Genomic DNA, 20,902 nt, shown 5'->3' on the forward strand with positions numbered 1-20,902 from the left:
CCTTGCACTTTTTATGTCTGTCATATTTATCAATTCGGAAACAACATTGAAAGCTTCTGGCCCCACGTAGCGGGTAACCTTTCTAGTATATTATTATGCATACAATAAATATATAGATGAACTGTATTTGGACAAGGGTGTCTTTTAAGAGGTAGGGGGTCTTGTCCTGTAGCCATGAGTGGAGAATTTTCATGCGTAAATCCCTGTGAAAAGGGGGGCACAACTGACAATTCACTCACCATGATAAATAATATCGGCAATAAAGAAATGAAGAAAATTATGAGAGATGTAGGGTAGGTTTAAGATAGGACAGCTTTGTAGAGTACCCAAAACATCTCTCTCTTCTCTTGTCTTTCCTTTTTTTTTTTTTCTCTCTCGTACACACAAACACGCATATTCATAGATGGAAGGTGAATCAGTGGTGTCAATGGTTCAAATTTTGCTTTTTGGTGGAGAGAAGAACCTGATGCCTCTTTTTGATGTGTGAGTGGGTGGTGCTGCTGCTGTTCTAACCTTCTCCAATTTGGGTTTCAGTCTTGTTCTTCTTGTTCTTCTCTCTTTTTTCCCTTTGTATTCTCTCTCGTTTTCCCAACTGACCCATAAACAAAAAGCTCATAAAGATAAGGTTTGCTTCGTACTTTCTTGATATGATGATTTCTTCAAGTTCGTTTGCTTCGTTTTTCGTCAGGGTTTTGGGGTTTTCTTGAAAAATCTTCCCTTTCAATCTCTTTGCGATGGATGCTTTTATCCTTGATTTTGTTTCTGTATTTGTGAATTGAATCTAAATGTATGTTTTATAGATTCTAAGTTTTAAAAGACAAATCTTTTGTGTTTGTGATTTCATGATCTCTTTCAACATGAACAGTCTTTCAATCATCGACCTTTACCCAAATTGGTCTAATTTCTTTATCCATATTTTTTGTGGTCATGTTCCACTGTTCACTAAACAAGACCCGAAGACTTGAAATCTTTGCCATTCTTATATCTTTTTGGTGTGGGGATCTTGACTCTTGCGTTTGTTTTAAACCAGTGGTCAAATTATCTTGAAGAAAAGTTTTTTTTTTTAATTTTTTTTAACTGCTTGAAGAAAAGTTCAAATCTTATAAAACCCATTTGGGTTAAGGTCTGGAATTGTGTTTATCTTGTTTTGTGACGTTGTTAAACTTCGTGGATACTGGTTATGAAGCTTTCTTTTCTTGCATTTCTCACATAAAATAACAGTTGTTGAACTTCGTCTAGTCTCTATAACTTCAATCTTTGCTTGTGGGTTTTGTACTACGCCAACTAATTTGGTTCTTTTCTTGTTCGATTGGATTCTTTAAAAAGAAAGTTGTTAATTTGATGCTTCAAGATCACATAAAATATGGTTTTAATTTACAGGGTTTGCTCTAAGCTTGGAGTTATCTGATGACTATCTCTCACCACGCATGTTTTTAGTCAGATAAGTGGGGTTGTGTATTTGAAATTCTAGTGAGAGAAAATTAGCTAGCTAGAGAGAGAGGGGAAGGGGTACTAGTGTCTTGTTATATATGCTGAAGGCCAAGTGTAAAGTTGCAGTTGTTGAGAAGGAGAGTTCTTGTGACTGTTTAGACAGCACAAGAAGACATAAGATTATTAGCAGCAGATGATATCCATTGATGATCATCCACCACCAGATCCCTCATCATCGCATCATCATCATCAACAACAAAACCATATCTCTCATGATCTCAAGCTTTCTGATATAGATCTGAAGTTTCTAGATGCTGATCTTGATGACACCAACGACAACCATCTCCCAAATTTCTCTATAAGGTAGAGAAAATCAGAGATTTCTTCTTTTTTTACTCGACTTTGATGACTGTAATTTCTTCCGAGATTTCTTCTTTTTTTTTTTTTTACTGGGTCAGATCCAAGGTAACCCAATTCAGTGGTAACAGGTGTTCTTGACCAGTAGAAGTAAGTGCGTGGCTCGGATTTCATGAAAAGATCATCTTGTCCCCAGCCTTCGATTTTATTACTTATTCAAGATTATCGCTTTTTAATGTTTTATGTTTCGCCCAATCACTGCTCTTAAATTTCCTTTCTTACCTAAGACTTAAGAGGGTGAATTTATTGGTTGCTTTCTTTTTTCTTGACTATATATATCTTCTTATGTGATGTGATTTCATGTTTAGCTTTTAATTCTTGATTTCTGTTCTGTGTTCATGGACTTTCCTTCTTGTTCGCATGTGATATTACTGTTTCTATTAGTTTTCTATGGTCAGATCTTGAATCTTTTGACACAAATTTTGGTTTGATTCTCTTGTAGGGATTATGTCTTCGGTTTAAGGAGCAAAGATGTCGCCTGTAATTGGCCTTTCTCTCCCACAAGTTTGCAACTTTGCTTGAAACATGGAGTCAAGAATTTGTTGCCACCTTTCCAGCCCCTTGATTTACTGAGAGATAACTCATCTGTTAGCCGATGCAATCTTGAAGATCCTTTACACGATGAAGAAACCATAATCAGTTTTCATGAGAAGCCCAGAAATGATGATCAATTCATATCCAAAGGCGAACAACCATCTGGGTTTGTAACTGTAAGTACAAATTCAAGCTGTTCCAAACGACACAACAACCAAGAACACTTGATTCGCACAAAGTCAAAGGAGAAACCACCTGCTTCTTCGCATCACACCGAAAACATCAAAAAAAGTAGATTGGTAATGAAATTTAATCCTGGTGTCGAACCAGTTGAAGAGATTTCCATGGGTTCCAAAATTTGCCCAGTTTGCAAAATTTTCTCATCATCTTCAAACACCACCTTAAATGCTCATATCGATCAGTGTCTAACTGGTGAAGGGACTATGAAGTGGACCGATAACCCCAAGGTTATAGTCAAACATAGGGTCAAACCTAGGAAGACGAGGTTGATGCTGGAAATATATAAAACAGCTCCTCACTGTACAATCGAAGAACTCGATAAAAGAAACGGAACAAGCTGGGCTACAAATTCGAGTTTTCCTGCTCAAGAATTTCAATTTCAAGAGGAAGAAGAAGAAGCAGAAGAAGAAGAAGAAGAAGAAGAAGAAGAAGAAGAAGAAGAAGAAGAAGAGAAACAAGAGCAAAGCCCAAGAACAACTACCATTAATCATGAAGTTGTTGATAATGAAGGCGATGTTTATATCGATACCGATGGCACAAAAGTTCGGATCTTATCGGTTCCAAAATCTGGTTCTTTGGAGAATAATCATGGAAATCGGAAGTTATTGAAAGGAGTAAAAGGGAGTAAACTTGTCATAGGTACTAAGAAGAAATTCAAAAGCAATCTTCATAAGCAGAAACATCACAAGAAGTATCTGAAACTTATCCCTAATGCCAGAAAAGTTTGCTCATCAAAGCCGCAGGTAAATTCTTTCTCTTTGTACTTTAGATCGCTGTTGATATTTGATTTTTTTTTGAGCTGATTGTTGATGAACAGGCGAGAAATGATGAAGAAGAAGATGCTGCCATAGCTGAAAATTGCAGAAAAGATGAACCACCCAGAAAGCCTGTGAATGATCCGGTGGATGATTTGGCTATTGTAAGGCCACCATGGGCGTGCTCTAAGAGAACAAATCTTGTAAAGAAACTCACTGGGAAACGGAAGCATAGGAAGAACTTGCGCATTGAAAGTGATAAGTCTTCTTCACGATGTGATTTGGGATATCCTCCGCTTTCGTCTGATGACGTGGCACTGTTACAAAGTAGGAAAAAAACGAGAACTTCCTCACCATTAATGGCGGAGTTCAGAAAAGAAAGCACCCGTATGCATGAAGACAACGAGGGTTCTCCAGATTCTTCAAGTCCATCTCACAATTCTGATAGAGCCGATAAAAGATCAAAGGGTAGAAAGTTTTTGAGGAAGAATCTATCGTTCCCAGTAGCTAAACTTAATTTAAAAAGGAAATCTTCTTCTTTTAATGGAACATTTCAAGATTCATCGAAAGAGAATTCTCTTTCTAGAAATGAAGAACACGTGGCTGCTGTAAGAAACAATGAAGAGACAAGATCAAGATCCGTTACTTCAAAGACTTCAAATGAAGAATCTTCTGTTGGGGTTGAAACTGCTGACGTGGATGCATTTCATGATATTCAATCTGTTAGAAACGAGACGTTGCTATCGAATCTTGAACAAGTTTGTGTTGTTCCACCTCCAAATTTCACGGGTTTGAGCAACTCGTTCGATCCAGACTTTTCAAAATGCGTTGAGATGTATCAAGAACAGCTATTATGTTCGACTAATCGTGCTCCAGATGTTGAAAAACACGATTTTTTCTTTCATGAAGATGAACCGATACCGATTCCCGGACCACCCGGATCGTTCTTGCCGCCAAGCCCTGGCGGAGATGTAGTTTCTGAAGAACAGGTTCAGGCAAATTCGTCATCCACCACCACCACAAGAGTTCCATCAAGTGATCAAAACCATCATCATGATACAATGGATCGAGATTCCATGTCTAATTCTCCAGTTTCAACTGTTTCTAATCCCAGTTTAGCAAGATCAGATTCAAGATCTACTTCTGTCGCACCAGATGATACAAAATATTTTCCGACCAGTTTCAAGAACGATCATCATCAGCCTTGCTGTTGCTCGAGAAAAGACGGTGCTTTTTCATATAATCAAGAATTATCAATTGTAAGGAGACAAACGATGGAATCAAATAAGAGTAGTAGTGCTCCAGGTGTTAATTTCAACTTCAGATCTGACACGTTTCCACTAAGCAACTACTCGACTTCCCAAGCACCTGAAACTGCAATCTTTCCTTTACCTACCATGAAAAAATTACCAATTTACGGTGATAATGATTCGGTTGCTAGCCCTTCGAAACCTGTTCTTAGGTTAATGGGAAAAAACTTAACCGTGGTTAAAACAGACGAAGATGTATTACCATCACCATCTTCACAGCCATTTAGACCACCGCAGGGAAGTCAACAACACCATCCTCAGCCACCGGTTATCTTTACCCAGTTCCAAAATGGCTCTGAGTCTCAACGTTTCAATGTGTATCCACATCCACAGATGAACATGAGAAGTACTACTCATGGTGGTTTCATGGCATCTGTGGATCGATATGGCTATGGTGGTCATTACCTGGGGCACACTGCAGTGCCCCATGCAAGGTCCCACTCCCACCATGGCCATAACAGTAAGGAGATCATCATAATTGATGATCTACCTGAAAATGAATTGGATGATTCTATGCGAAACGATATCTTGAGAAGAAACCACGGGCAGATGAATCCGTTATACTCGATGTACCAGGCACAAAGTTCCGGTCATCTGTACAGTAGTGGTGGTGGTGGTTCAATGGTGTTTCATGGTGGCAGTTTCAATGGAGATCTTGGCAAGTGGAATGTAGGATCATCATCATCACCATCGCGTTCAACATCTCGTATGCGATCTTCAACATCATACTATCCTCCTAGTTATCCATAATGGAACAATGCTTACAAGATGAGTTTTTTTTTTTTTTTTATCAATATCTTTTTAACTGAATAGTTTTATTTCTCTTTAATCGGCTTTTTAGAGTTTATAAGAACTTTTTGAGGCTTCTATGCACGGGTAGCCTTATAGTTATCCGAATAATAACAAGTCTCTCTTTAACTATAAACACTATTTCATGTGTTGTTTTTTTGAAGTCAAGAACCTGAAAAGATACGAGTTCCATGCATGTATGAATGAATGTATGTATGTTAATTATTTCGTATGGTGTGCATGAAATATAGCCGTTACGACATTATTAGGTGAGATCGATGAACATGGACCACCATGAAATATCTTCTCTATAGCACTCATAATAAGTCGAGAAGTGTGGGGTATGTTATGTACGTACGTAGGATTTTGAATTTTTGATAATATGAAAGACCTAAAAAACTATATTTAAAGATATTACTTGTGAACTATCTTAACGAAATGTGTCTCGCATGATGATGAATAATAGAAAATTGAGATATGTTATGTCATTGTAAACTTTTACGTTATGTGCGGATAGTATATTAACATCATGATATCATATAATAAATGAATGTATATGTGATATTAACGTTACAAAAGAGTGGGACCCTACATGAAATAACAACTACACAGCATTTATGTAGCGTATGGAGTTTGATGTGAACGTGTATGGTGTTATTTGCATGGTGAAAGTGGGACACTTTATTTATGAAATGACTACAAAGGGTTTGATACTTGTGGGCCCATCCTCCACTATATTCCGTGGACACCAAATATTTAGTATTAAATATTAATTCTTCCCAAATAAAAGGATTTTAGACAAAATTATAGTATTAGTCCCTGTAGTTTGACAAAACTTGTATGGTGAGTACCACTGTCATAATATCTATATACTTGGTCCTTGTAGTTTGTAAACATTCCCCTCTTGGTTCTTAGTTCTTATGGTTTCATTCTAAAATTACCATTTTATCTATGTTTGATTTTTATTTCTTTTTTGAGTTTTAATTAGAAACTACCCAACCTCATCCTAGCCTTAAAACATACCATCTTCTTCCTCTTTTTCATTCTGTACCACCATCGTCCACCACTACCAAATGTTGGATATATATATATATATATATATATATATATATATATATATATATATATATATATATATATATATATATATATATATATATATATATATATATATATATATATATATATATATAACAAGTCAGATAGCCAAATATATAAAATTAGTCCATAAACTTTCATACATACAAAAATAATTATATTTTTCGGAGGAGAGCTATTGCTACGTTTTTTGTATTTTTACTTATGTCATTTTACTTGCTTGATTTTCTTTTATAAACATAAGGTCCTTTTATATAGGAAAAAAATAAAGTAATACTTAACATTGACTTTTATTTTTATCCGTTTTTCTTTGACTTTGTTGGGTTTGATTTCTAACATTCCCCTCAAACCCAACTACACATGTCAAGCATCTTCACCATTTCTGAAATCAAACTGTCTTCGAAGGCTTCTTGAAAATTTCTACCGATTGTTCTCCGATGCTACAATGCACCAGTTTGACCATTCTATTTTTCACATATTTTTCGAATGAAATGGAACTTTATGTTGACATGCTTGCTTCGACTATGTGACATGAGATTCTCCATGAGTAAAATAACAGATTTATTATCAACATATATTGGAACTGATCTTCATATATAATATATAATTCATTTAAAATATTCTTTAACCATATATAGCTTGACATGTGGATGTTGCAGTTAACATGTATTATGATTCACATATTGAGAGAGAAATAGTTTGTTGCTTCTTTGAAAACCATGAAAACACGGTTCAACTAATATTAAATAGATATCCATAAGTACTTTTATCATAATTCCTATCTCCACCATAATCACTATTTGAATAGCCAAGTAATATTTTCCTCTTAAGAGTAAGTGTAACACAAACCATGGTGCTTATTTGAAGACCAAACAAACATTGTTTAAAAAATATGAAATGCATATCCATAAGTACTTTTACCATCATCCATATCTCCACCATAATCGCTATCTAAATAACTAATCAATTTTCTGTCTTAAGAGTAGTCACCACTTTCTTAAAATCGTGAAACATACATGGATTGTTTCTGGTGAAGGTCATGTTATCACATAAAAGCATACAATCATAATACCTCCATCTTGATTTCTTTTTGTGTATAGTGCATGTTCATATGAAATTTTTACAAAGTCATCTTTCTTGAAGTGCTCGTCTATTCTTGTATTACAGGCTCTTGGAGCTTGCTTCAATCCATATAAGGCTTTCTTTAATAGATAGTTTTTATGAACATAACCTTTAGGTTTCCAAATATAGACTTCCTCTTCAAGATATCTATTTAAGAATGCCAACTTCACAACTATCTAATAAATCTTATACTAATTTTGTTTTGTAATTGCTGGCATAAGCCGTCTCATGGTATGAGCTATTGATATTAGAGAAAAAACTTCATCATAATCAATTCCATGTCTTTGCTTATAGCCTTTTTGAAACTAAACCTGTCTTGTACTTTTCCATTTTTCCTCCCTGATTGGTCTTTGTCTTATAGACCCATTTGACACCAATTGTTTTATGTCCCCTTGGAAGAGTTATAAGTTCCCATATATCATTCTTCTTGATTGAACTGATTTCTCCATCCATCACCTTACTCAACTTGGTTTCTTCTTTAGCTTCTTCATATGTTACTAGATCACATTCAACCATCAAACAAAATAATAAATAATCAAATGGAGTATCAATTGGGCTTGTTGCATCATAAACATCATCTAGACTTTTCATTTTTGTGATGGTACCGTTTGACTGTGGTTGTTGCTACTTTGTGATGTCGATGACAGTGATGCATGAGAGACTGGAATATGACTTAATGGAGGAGTCTGATGATGCTTTTCGTCATCTGACTTATTGAAATAATAGTTATCATATTCCAGTAACAGACCTTCAATTTTTCTTTCTTCGTTGCCCCATCTCCAATAATCCGTTTCATCAAATTCAACATCTTGTGAAATGATTACCTTTTTCGTTAATGGGTTTTATAAGTATGTCTTGCTACGTTATAATATCCAATGAAAATATGCTTCTTTCCTTTTTCATCTAGCTTCTTTCTCTTTTGATCAGGAACATGGGCATATGGAATACACCCAAAAAAATTTAGATGTCTAATCATTGGTTTGGTACCACTTTATGCTTAGTTTGGAATTTTGAATCTTACACTTTTATTTGGATAATGATTCAACAAATAAACAAATACATAGAATGGCTTCTGGCAAAAATGTTATTGGTATGTGTTTTCTGAAACATCCCAAAAAACGGTCTAAAATTTTCATTTTAAATCATTAGTAAAACCATAGATATCCAAAACACATGTCACAATATCTCAAACATCATATCAATGTATATCAAAATATCAGAGTATAAACATCCCAGGCCGAAACAAATGGTGTGTGCACTGCAATCATCCCGAGCTATTCCCCTTGCTACCGAAAGTACCTGAAACCAAAACTGAAAACTGTAAGCACGAAGATTAGTGAGTCTCCCCAAACTACCACATACCATACACATAACATGCAACTAGGAGATACGGGCCCCACCCACACTCATGGAGATATGGGCCCCACCTACAATCTGCTAACTGGGAGATACAGGCCCCGCCCACACTCCGCTGACTCTGAGATACGGGCCCCGCCCACACTCAGCTACTACGAGATACGTGTTACGCCCACACTCGGCTACTATGAGATACATGCCCCACCCACACTCAGCTGTTGTGAGATATGGGCCCCGCCCACACTCAGCTACTAAACATACATACGAGTATCACACAGACAACAAGTATAACTTAATCTATCAATCAGGCATATATCCATAATCTAACTAGGCTATGAGATATGGGCCCCGCCCACACTCAGCTAACTGGGAGATACGAGTCTCGCCCACACTCAGCTACTAACATAATCATACTACGGGCCGGCCTTGGTGTCGTAGACCCGTCCCTACTGAAGGAAACTCACCTCGCAAGGCTGACTGCTGAAAACTCGAGTGAGGAATCTCTGACTGCTGCTCCGACGACTCCTCGACTATAAATTTCATAATAACACTTAATCAGAATTTGATAATCCTTCTTAGGGTAAAATGACTATTTTACCCCCGGTCAAAGTCAACGTGTGGGTCAAAGTCAACCTTCTGATTGACCCAACTCGTCGAGTTGCTCCATTAACTCGTCGAGTCCTAGATCCTGAAATCGCGATCTGACTCGTCGAGTCTCCCCCTGACTCGTCGAGTTTCCAGGCTACTCATAGTTGCGATCTACCGATTTAACTCGCTGAGTCCCTTCACAGACTCGTCGAGTTTTTGCCTTAAGTTAAGACGGGACAACCCAAATCAACTCGTCGAGTCCCTCTATGGACTCGCCGAGTTCCCCTGTCTGATTGAGCCATCTCAATGGATAAAGCTCCTACTCTTCAGATCCAAGCTCCAAACTTCATCTACCCCCTGAGAATACACTTTTAAGGGTAAAGTTTCCAACTTTACCCGCCCTTAGTCCTTCTTAATGGGTTTAGCTCAAACCCTAACTTCTCTAAAACATAGATCTTGGTCCACAAGCCATAACACCCTAAACTAAGACACAATATACTAGATCTAGGCTTTGAACATCAGTTGGACACGTAAAGTTCCAAGCTTTCCTTCCATGCATGGTCTTTTAGGGCTAAAAAGGCCATATAAATGCTTATAAGCTTGCATGGGGCTTCCATGGTCATAAAGTTTGCACCTTTATGCGATGGAACCCTTCCTAGATCCCATATCTGAGATATAAGTCACTTGGGACGTCCAAATCCCAAAGGCCAAGGTTTTTGAACCAAAACCCTCATAAAGTGGAAGTAAATAGATCTAAGAAAGGAATGATCAAGTTAGAGACTTGATTACTAGAAAATGTAGCGAATGGAATGTAGCTTCTGGATCTACTCCTCCCCTCTTGAGCCTTCTATCTTCTTCTTCTTCCACAAGCTTCAAAAATGCACAGAGATCACTCAAAATGGCTCACACTCTCAAACATGAGCAATAATCAATACAAATAAAGAGATAAGGAGAAGATACATACCCGTAATGACATCAGAAGCTGCACGTGCCTCCTCTGCTGTCAATTGGAAGGCTCTGCTCTTCGCTACTGGCGCCTCTGCCCGGCCCTGACGACCGTCTGTAATCCTCAATGTAGCAGGGGCGGGTGCCTCCACCTTCCCTGTTGCTACCAAACTCGGATACTAGGACCTCTTGTGGCCCCTCTGATTGCACTGAAAGCAAATACGATCAGATAATGTGGTGGTAGTGGTGGTAGAAGCAGTAGTACAATCCCTGCTAACATGTCCAGTTCGGCCGCACTTGAAGCAGCCCGAACTACCCACCCTGCACGTCCCCTCGTGCGACCTACTGCATTTTCCACAGCGGCCTCGGCCCTGCTGGCCCTTCCCTCGGGAATCTGTCTTGGGCTTCTTACCCGAGCCCTTCACGCCAGACACAGACTCTGGCTTCCTCTTCCTCTCCATCTCTAAATCAATCTCTCTCTCACCAGCCCTAGCAATCATGTCCTCCAGCGTCTTGCAGCTGGAGCGGCTCACAAACTGGAGGATATCACTCCGCAACATTTCATGATATCAGGCCTTCTTCATCTCCCCGTCCGTCAGGTACTGCGGAATGAGAAAGGCCCTCTCCCTAAACTTGACGTTGATCTCCGCCACAGTCTCTGTCGTCTGCTTCAAATCCTGGAACTCCCTCGCTAGCTGTTGCACCTCAATCACAGGTGAAAACTCGGCCCTGAACCTGGTCGAGAAATCACTACAGGTTATAACATCCAAAACTGCATCATCTCCAATGAATCTCCCAACCTCCTCCCACCAATCACGTGCCATGTCCTTTAGAAGACAGGGCGCAAGTCTAACCTTGTCCCCCTCGGGACATCTGGTGGTGCAGAATGCGCTGGCGACATCCTCCAACCATCTGGTGCTAGCAATGGGGTCCCGAGCCCCATGGTAGTCGGGAGCTCCACAAGCCCTGAACTCCCTGAAATTCAGTGTGAGCGACCCCATCATGGCCGACACCTCAGTGCGGAAGGCGCTCAGCTTCTCATCTAGAAGTTCCAAAATACCCTCCTTGACCGAACCAAAGATCACAGGAGTCTGGTCTAGAATGGTACGTGTGATCTCAGACGAGATGAACTCACTCGTCTGCTCGTCAAGCTGCTCGGCCCCATTGCCCGAGCCTGATCCCTCGCCAGTGCCTGAAGTGCCAACTGGCCTAGTGCATAGCGTCACCATACTGAAAATACAGCATAACAAACATCAGTATACTCATCATATCTCGAGGGATCTAATACACTACAACTTTCTTGGATTCATCTCAGCCTTACTCGATTCGAGTACGGATCCTCTGCTTTCAGTAGTACGGGCCCATACTACCTTCCACATCTATCCGTACTTTCCTCAAGAACTGCATTGACTCCACCAAGTTCCTTATACTACTACTGCTTATCTCATGCTAATCTTATCCTAGGCTTGCCCTAGGGTAATCACCAATCCACTCTCCGCCATCAGCTGCATAAGAAGTCCCTGCCATCTCCCCCTAACTAGCTCGCGAATACTATTACATATCACTAAGACTAGATAATTCTTCGAATGAGACGTCCTACCCTACAACGGTTAGACTCAAACGAGAGCTGCGAAATAGAGCTAAACCTAACCTTCTGAAATTATTTAATCCTCGCAATATGTAACCCAACATATTCGTTTACTAGTTAGTAAAAGATAACTAGAACTCCTAAAAGCACAAATCAAGCAACATTCGAGCATTGAGTACACGCACTCAAGCATATACTAAACATGCCATCATACTGACTAATCTGTACTAGCATGCAGTTCATAAAGCTGATACACATATAGCAGGAACATAAGGCATCATTCCTAGATCCTTAGTCCTAATCTAGCATGCAGTTCTCATAAAGCTGATACACATATCATAACATAAACTTGTATGGGTAATTTGGGAGTACTTACTTGAGCTCGGCCGATTGCATGCAACACACCCTTTTTATCTTTTCTAAATTCCTTTCCCTTTTTAAAATCCTTTTTGTAAAAAATGATTTCCTTTGAAAATTTTCATACCAAGTCCTTAGTTTGAGTTCAAACACACCCGAGAGTGTGCCCGAATACCTCAAACAAAGGCTCTGATACCAACTTGAAACATCCCAAAAATACGGTCCAAAAATTTCATTTTAAATCATTAGTAAAACCATAGATATCCAAAACACATGTCATAATATTTCAAACATCATATCAATGTATATCAAAATATCAGAGTATAAACATCTCAGGCTAAAACAAATGGTGTGTGCACTGCAATCATCCCCAGCTCTTCCCCTTGCTACCGGAAGTGCCTGAAACCAAAACTGAAAACTGTAAGAATGAAGCTTAGTGAGTCTCCCCAAACTACCACATACCATACACATAACATGCAACTAGGAGATACGGGCCCCGCCCACACTCATGGAGATATGGGCCCTGCCCACACTCCGCTAACTGGGAGATACGGGCTCCGCCCACACTCCGCTGACTCTGAGATACGGGCCCCACCCACACTCGGCTACTACGAAATACGGGCCCCGCCCACACTCGGCTACTATGAGATACGGGCCCCGCCCACACTCAGCTGCTGTGAGATACGAGTCCTGCCTACACTCAGCTACTAACCATACATACGAGTATCACACAAACAACAAGTATAACTAATTCTATCAATCAGACATATATCCATAATCTAACTAGGCTATGCGAAAAGGGCCCCGCCAACACTCAGCTAACTGGGAGATACGGGCCTCGCCCACACTCAGCTACTAACATAGTCATACTACGGGTCGACCTTGGTGCGGTAGACCCGTCTCTACTGAAGGAAACTCACCTCGCAAGGCTGACTGCTGAAAACTCGAGTGAGGAATCTCTGACTGCTGCTCCGGCGACTCCCCGACTATCAATTTCATAATAACACTTAATCAGAATATGATAATCCTTCTTAGGGTAAAATGACTATTTTACCCCTAGTCAAAGTCAACGCGTGGGTCAAAGTCAACCTTCTGGTTGACCCAACTCGTCGAGTTGCTCCATTAACTCGTCGAGTCCTAGATCCTGAAATCACGATCTAACTCGTCGAGTCTCCCCCTAACTCGTCGAGTTTCCAGGCTACTTACAGTCATGATCTACTGATTTAACTCGCCGAGTCCCTTCACTGACTCGTCGAGTTTTTGCCTTAAGCTAAGACGGGACAACCTAAATCAACTCGTCGAGTCCCTCTATGGACTCACCGAGTTCCCCTGTCTGATTGAGCCATCTCAATGGATAAAGCTCCTACTCTTCATATCCAAGATCCAAACTTCATCTACCCCCTGGGAATACACTTTTAAGGGTAAAGTTTCCAACTTTACCCGCCCTTAGTCCTTCTTAATGGGTTTAGCTCAAACCCTAACTTCTCTAAAACATAGATCTTGGTCCACAAGCCATACCACCCTAAACCAAGGCACAATATACTAGATCTAGGCTTTGGACATCAGTTGGACACGTAAAGTTCCAAGCTTTCCTTCCATGCATGGTCTTTTAGGGCTAAAAAGGCCATATAAATGCTTATAAGCTTGCATGGGGCTTCCATGGTCATAAAGTTTGCACCTTTATGCCATGGAACCCTTCCTAGATCCCATATTTGAGATATAAGTCACTTGGGACGTCCAAATCCCAAAGGCCAAGGTTCTTGAACCAAAACCCTCATAAAGTGGAAGTAAATAGATCTAAGAAAGGAATTATCAAGTTAAAGACTTGATTGCCAGAAAATGTAGCAAATGGAATGTAGCTTCTGGATCTACTCCGTCCCTCTTGAGCCTTCTAACTTCTTCTTCTTCTACAAGCTTCAAAAATGCACAAATATCACTCAAAATGACTCACACACTACAGGAAAGTTCTAGGGTTTCGTGGATTAGGGTTTGGGACAAGAAGGCTATAAATGAGGCCAAGGGGTGGGGATTAAGATGCTTAAATAGGGTGTAAAACCCTGAAATTAGGGTTTCACTCTGCCATGCCTACTCGCCGAGTCCAGATCTCTAGACTCGTCGAGTAGGTGGCTGAATCCCACGTCCAAGACTAACTTATACTCGACGAGTCTGGGGTTGCCAACTCGTCGAGTAGCTTTTCAAACATGAATAATTTGTAATTAAATGCATACCAGAGTCCGGGTATTACATTTTCACTTCACCATACTTCTTTCAATATCAATAATTGTATGATTCTTTCTTTCTGCAATGCCATTTTGTTGTGGCATATATGTTGTTAGCTAATGAATGATCCCATGATTTTCACAAAAAAATTTAAACAAATTTGATGTTTATTCACCTCCTTTTTCAGATATGAGTATCTTCAAGTATCCCTACTTTTCTTTGCGGTTTGCTTTGAATCATTTAAATTTATCAAGAGCTTCTGATTTTTCTTTGATAATATACACCCAACTTTTTATACCAAAATTATCAATAAACGTTAGGCAATACCTATTTTGACAGAGTGAAGGTATGTCGAATGGTCTTGCAATATATGTATGAACAAGCTCTAATGGTCTTTTATCTCTCAGTGACCTTCCTACTATAAATTGTATCGATGTTGCTTTCCTTTGATACATTCATAATGGTAAATCCAAGATGCTCGAACCTTAAGTGCCAACCACGAGTCATTCTTAATGACAGTCTTTAAACACTTTTGAACCTTTGTTTGTATATTAATGGAGAACAATCGATTCTTTGACATTTGGACTATAGCAATCAACTCTTGAAATTTATTTCTTATTGTATGAAAATTATATCTCATGTGAATATCATATCCCTTTTCAAGAATTTGCCCAGGGTTGATAATAGTGGTTTTCAAAGCAAGTATATAATAAACATAATGTATATACTTTATTAATATTCTTTGAGGAAATCATAATTTACTTGCACCATTATCAAAATACCAAATGTTTTTCTTACCTTCTTCGTTTCCTCTATATATAATAAATATCAACGTTGTAAAGTCTTTAGGCGATGGTCGGGCGGTCGACTGGGGTTAAGGGACTAATCGGTCTAGGCGGGGATTAATCGGCGCCTAAGCGAAGACTCTTAATTGTAATAGAATTTATTGTTTTACAAATTAAATAGTACCTATATACTAACAAAATGAGTAAAAAACCATAAAACTTTTGCATTTTCAGTCGTCTAAATATTTAAATTATTGTATGTAATAATTTTTAGACTAATTAGAGATCTGTTTGAACAATTTTAGTCATCAATCATCATAATTTAGTCACATAATATTATAAGTTTTACTAATCGAGGATTTGTTTTTGAAAACTTTGACTGTCTGACTTTTTACCGACTTAGACCGTCTAGACCGCCTAGGACCGCCCAGGACCGCCTACAGCCACCAAGGACCGACTCTGCCTAACTCGACTGACAAGCATTAATCGTAGATAATAAGAGGGCGCCTAGGTGGATTTTTACAACACTGATAAATATAACATGCCCCATTTTTATCTTGATCTTCGGTTGTTGTTTTTATGTGACTTCTTTCTTCCACTTTGGATTATTTATATTCATAACTAATATGACCATAGTTATTGTAGTTATAACATTAAACCTACGACTTGTCACTTTGTTTTTGAAACCTTCCTCTTCCTTGGCTTTGAAACCCTCAACCACGACCAAGGGAATGATATCTTTTAGAGGGATACTACCTTTCATTTGCTTAATTCTATCCAAAGATTGCCTACCACGACCTCGTATACCAGGACCAACTCTATAACCACCATGATTTCCTCTACCTAGTGTATAGTTGTTGCTTGTCTGGTTTTTATTGATGGATATCTTACTTTGTAAAGCATGTTCCAACTTTCCAATATCATCATTTTGTTTCATTCTCTGTTCATGGCTTGAAGAGTACGCATGAGATCATCCATGGAAATTAAGGACAAATATTTTTACTCTTCGGTATTTGTGACTACATAATCGAATTTGCTGATTAATGAACAAGTAATTTTTCCATCAACTATACCTCGTTAAGAGCTTCTCCATTTCTCTTCATGTTGATTGCCACCGTTTTCAAGCGAGTAGCATAATCATTTATGCTTTATGAAATTTTCATCTTGAACATTTCAAAAGGAAATATTACCAACTATTGTGACTGTAGGCATGTAAAGCCCACGTTTCCTGTTATGCTTAGTTATCAAATTTGTAACCTTGTTAGTTAACTATGTAAACTTTTGAGAATAGATAAAGTAAGTTATATATATATATATATATATATATATATATATATATATATATATATATATATATATATATATATATGAATTTTATAAATATTAGGTGTATGTGATATCTGTGTGAAATCTTACATCGAAACGTAATAAACAATGTGAAACTATAAATTAAAAATAAAAGATTATTTTCGATAAATAATCCAAACAAAAGTCGTAGTAATCGGAAAATGAACTCGTGCATATAAAGAACACCGAAATCTGACTTCGTGAGAGGAAGTTATGATTTTTCGAAGTTTCAACGTAGCAGTATACGACCCAAAAACCGAAACTAAAATTGGTCGATTGTTTGGAAAAACAATATAAACCAGAGTTGAAGATCTCGTCAATACCTATTTGCCGATATAAAGACAGTCAAGAACGGATATCGTATGAGAAAGTTATGATTTTTATACGGACTTAGCAGTCTAAGCTGTTAAAAATATAGATTTAAAAATAAAGTGATAATTAGCTGACGGAGTCTAAAAAAGAGTTGTAGATTTCGTCAACAGCTACGCATGGATATTGAGAACATAAAAAATGAAGCTCATATGTAGAAGATACGCACTTTTAAAGATTTATAAAAATCTGCAGGCAAGCGCGCGCGCCAACAAGGTGCACAACGCGCCTCTGACATACCACAAGATTTTGCCACGTGTCACCACTCCAAAACTGCCATGTCACCCTTCTCTGACATTGTGTGCAGCGTGCATAGACATAGCGTGCGGTGCACCCTGAGTTTTGGCCTATATATACCTTCGATTTCATCCGTTTCTCTTCACACTTTTCCTCCAAATCTCTCTGGAACTTTTTCTAGCCCTTACTACCTTTACTCTCTAGTTCCAAACTACTTTAGCGAGGCCTTTCGGCATTAGAGAGGTGATGATTAGAAGCACTCGGTTCAGATTTTTGTCTGCATAATTCCTGGTTCTCATTAAAATACCCTGTAAGTTGAGCTACACTTACTCTACTTTAAGTGTGGCTTATAATTATAGTCATATTCATTATTATGAACCTGTAATTAAGATTTATCAGTGATTCCAAGTCATTATGTTGATTGATCGACTTATGGGAGTGATGTCTAGGCTAGATTTAGTGAGGTGTTTAAAGTGGGATTTCCAAACAATATACTATGTATACCAAACAGACCCTACCTCCGATATGATCCTACATGGTTATTCCTTAGTTAATAGATCTGGATGTAGACATTGGGATTATTGAGGAATCAAGACTATCATTATTTTAGTCACAAGGAATATGAAAATAGACTAAAACTTAGTGTTATGTACATCTAGATCTTTTAAATAGGTGCTAAGGCGAAGTGCGGCCCTAAGCTGTAGTCACCTAGTTTTGTCAGGTGAGTGAATAGTTATGATTTTTCGAAATCTCTATAACAAGAGGAATTTAAAATAGTCTTAGAATTAGCTATTGGAATCTAATAGAGAGTTGTAGTACTCGGAATTACCTATGCGTGGATATAAAGAACGTCAAAAACGGAGTTCGTATGCAAAAGTTACGACCTTCCGAAGTTACAGCTGTCTTAGAGCATGACACGTGGCAGAAAACCCTAGTTGTCTGGATTCACGACGTGAACATTAAATTCACGACGTGAAAGTAGTCCAGGATACTAATCGGAGCTAGAAAACACGCGTTAAGGCTAACTCATGGAAGTTCACGACGTGAACCTATCATGTTCACGGCATGAATGAGCCCAGAACACCCTATAAATAGCGATCAAAGCTCATTCAATCCTTACACCTTCTCGTTTCATTCTCTCTCGTTTCCGAAGGTCGTTTCCCTTCTCGAGCCTGACAACGACGAGCCTCTGACCGTTTAGATTCTATAGATCACGATAATAGGGTGAGTTTCCCGGCCCCACTTTCTAATATTTCGGGGGAAAACGCATGCTAAATATTGTATATACGTTACTATTATGTCTATATGATAGTATATTAGTATCAACGTAGATAGTTATATTAACCGGGATATAGTTGTTCTAAATATAATATTTTGAATATATACAACTATTATCAACTTGTTAGCATGTTCTTGTATTAATGTAGATCTTGAGATATACTTAGGATTCTATATATATGTTGTGTGCGATATAGTTCCGAAGTTATATTCGGGAGTTCTATATGTTAACAAGTATGTTGCTATTATTGGTCTTATGTCTAGATAAAACTTGGTATGCTATATGTTGTTATTGTTGGTTTTATATTGTTATTGTTGGTTTTATGTCAAGATAAAACCTGGTTTTACTTCAAGTTATAGCTGTTATACTGCCTAAATGTTATGAAATTAGGAGTAATGTTTAAAAGCATAGTCTAGTAACTTAGGGTTTTAGACACGAAAATGCTTTTGTTATTAGAACTATAGAACGCCGTCAAAATTTACATGAGCTATTGTATTCATCAACTAAGATTGGAAATCTTAGTGGAAATCCTCTGACCTGTAACCGTTAATCCCATGCGAGCGAGGAAGTTGTATATGGATCTATACGGGTTGACAACCCCACCCGTGGTTTCTAGCTCCAACCCAACGGTATTCGGGTGACGAACTTGCCTAATTTACTACCATCCGACGTCGATGAAGCGTGCGGAAACTACCGCAAGGTGTGATCCTTATACTACCGCAAGGTGTGATCCTTGTACTACCGCAATGTGTGATCCTTGTAACTACCACAAGGTGTGATCCTTGTAATAATAATAAGAGGTATAAAACTAAGTCATACAGTCGCAGCTACAGACTCATGGTAGCACAACTTTAGAAGCATTATACTTTGTCGATATACAAGTATGAATGTTAAGTATAAGTTTCTTAAAGACTTATACTCTAAGTATAAGAATTTAGTAGGTATATTACTTGTATATTAAGTAGACCACTATACATATCCTACTTACTCGTATAGAATTGAAATAGATTTATACGTAGCGGTTTTACTCGTATAGAATTGAAATAGATTTATACGTAGCGGTTTTACTCGTATAGAATTGAAATACGATTTATACGTAGGAACTTAGTTTGTATGGAATTACAAACATTTATATTTATAATATATAAGACTTATAGGTATATACTTATTTGGTAAGTAAACCATTATACCTAGGATATATATACTAAACGTTGAAGAGTCAAAATGCTACTTTCAAAACTATACTTTTGAACTTGGAAAATGTATTATTTTTATATGGAGTCAAAACCTGTGGACTCACCAACTTTATGTTGACGTATTTTAAAATGCATGTGTTTTCACGAAGTTAATAACTATGATACGAGAAATGACGTTACACCGCCCGGTGTTTCTGCCGACGGCCGAGGTGTGACACCAATGCAACCAGATTGGCCATAAAAGGGCTGATTGTTAGAGGTTGTAGGGAGGAGGAGGAGCAGTGGCGGCGCCTGCGCCCGCCAGAACGAGGATCACTGATGGCCGCCCTGTCAAGGCGGATGCTCCTGCGGTGAAGAGTCGCGCATTTCAGTTGACTATCGAAGAGGCTCGGGCAACACCAGACGTTGTGGCTGGTACGTAATATATTTTTCCTGCTTGATATTTACTTGTTATGCTTATATACATATATATATATATATATATATATATATATATATATATATATATATATATATATATATATATATATATATATATATATATATATATATATATATATATATATATATATATATATATATGTGTGTGTGTGTGTGTGTGTGCGCTTGTATAGGGACCTTTTTGGTCAATGGTATGTCGGCTCATGTTCTTTTCGATTCGGGAACCACCCAATCGTTTGTATCTCTTGCGCTCAGTAATAGATTCTGGGATGCTCCGGGGACTTTGGGTTCCCCGCTTGAGGTTGAGATTTTAGATGACCGCACCGTGAGTGCTGCGAGGGTATATCGGGACTGTGTCCTGAACGTGTTTGGGGAGAGGTTACGTGTCAATCTGGTTCCGATACCATTGCGATGGTTGAAGGCGATCGTCAGAATGGACTGGTTAGGGGCCATTGGGGCCATGATAGACTGCGAGCGCCAACTGGTGAGAGTTCGAAC

At 38.4% G+C, this 20,902-nt stretch overlaps 1 protein-coding gene across 2 annotated transcripts; it reads left to right on the plus strand.

Annotated features, from left to right (window-relative positions):
* Nucleotides 1–325: 325 nt before the first annotated feature.
* On the plus strand, nucleotides 326–5,672 carry LOC145125447 (uncharacterized). Of its 2 annotated transcripts, none has more exons than XM_079060911.1 (4): nucleotides 326–625; nucleotides 1,381–1,794; nucleotides 2,291–3,365; nucleotides 3,440–5,672. In XM_079060911.1, exons 2-4 carry the CDS (start codon nucleotides 1,625–1,627, stop codon nucleotides 5,435–5,437), a joined length of 3,243 nt encoding a protein of 1,080 aa, XP_078917037.1. In that variant the 5' UTR covers nucleotides 326–625; nucleotides 1,381–1,624; the 3' UTR covers nucleotides 5,438–5,672. The 2 variants fall into 2 exon arrangements, with proteins under 2 accessions (XP_078917037.1, XP_078917038.1); XM_079060912.1 differs by having other exon boundaries at nucleotides 327–483.
* The last annotated feature ends 15,230 nt before the right edge of the window (nucleotides 5,673–20,902 follow it).

The sequence above is a fragment of the Lactuca virosa genome, chromosome 7 (assembly GCF_052849685.1).
Source record: "Lactuca virosa cultivar CGN04683 chromosome 7, Lactuca_virosa_CGN04683_v6, whole genome shotgun sequence".
NCBI classification, from domain to species: Eukaryota; Viridiplantae; Streptophyta; class Magnoliopsida; order Asterales; family Asteraceae; genus Lactuca; species Lactuca virosa.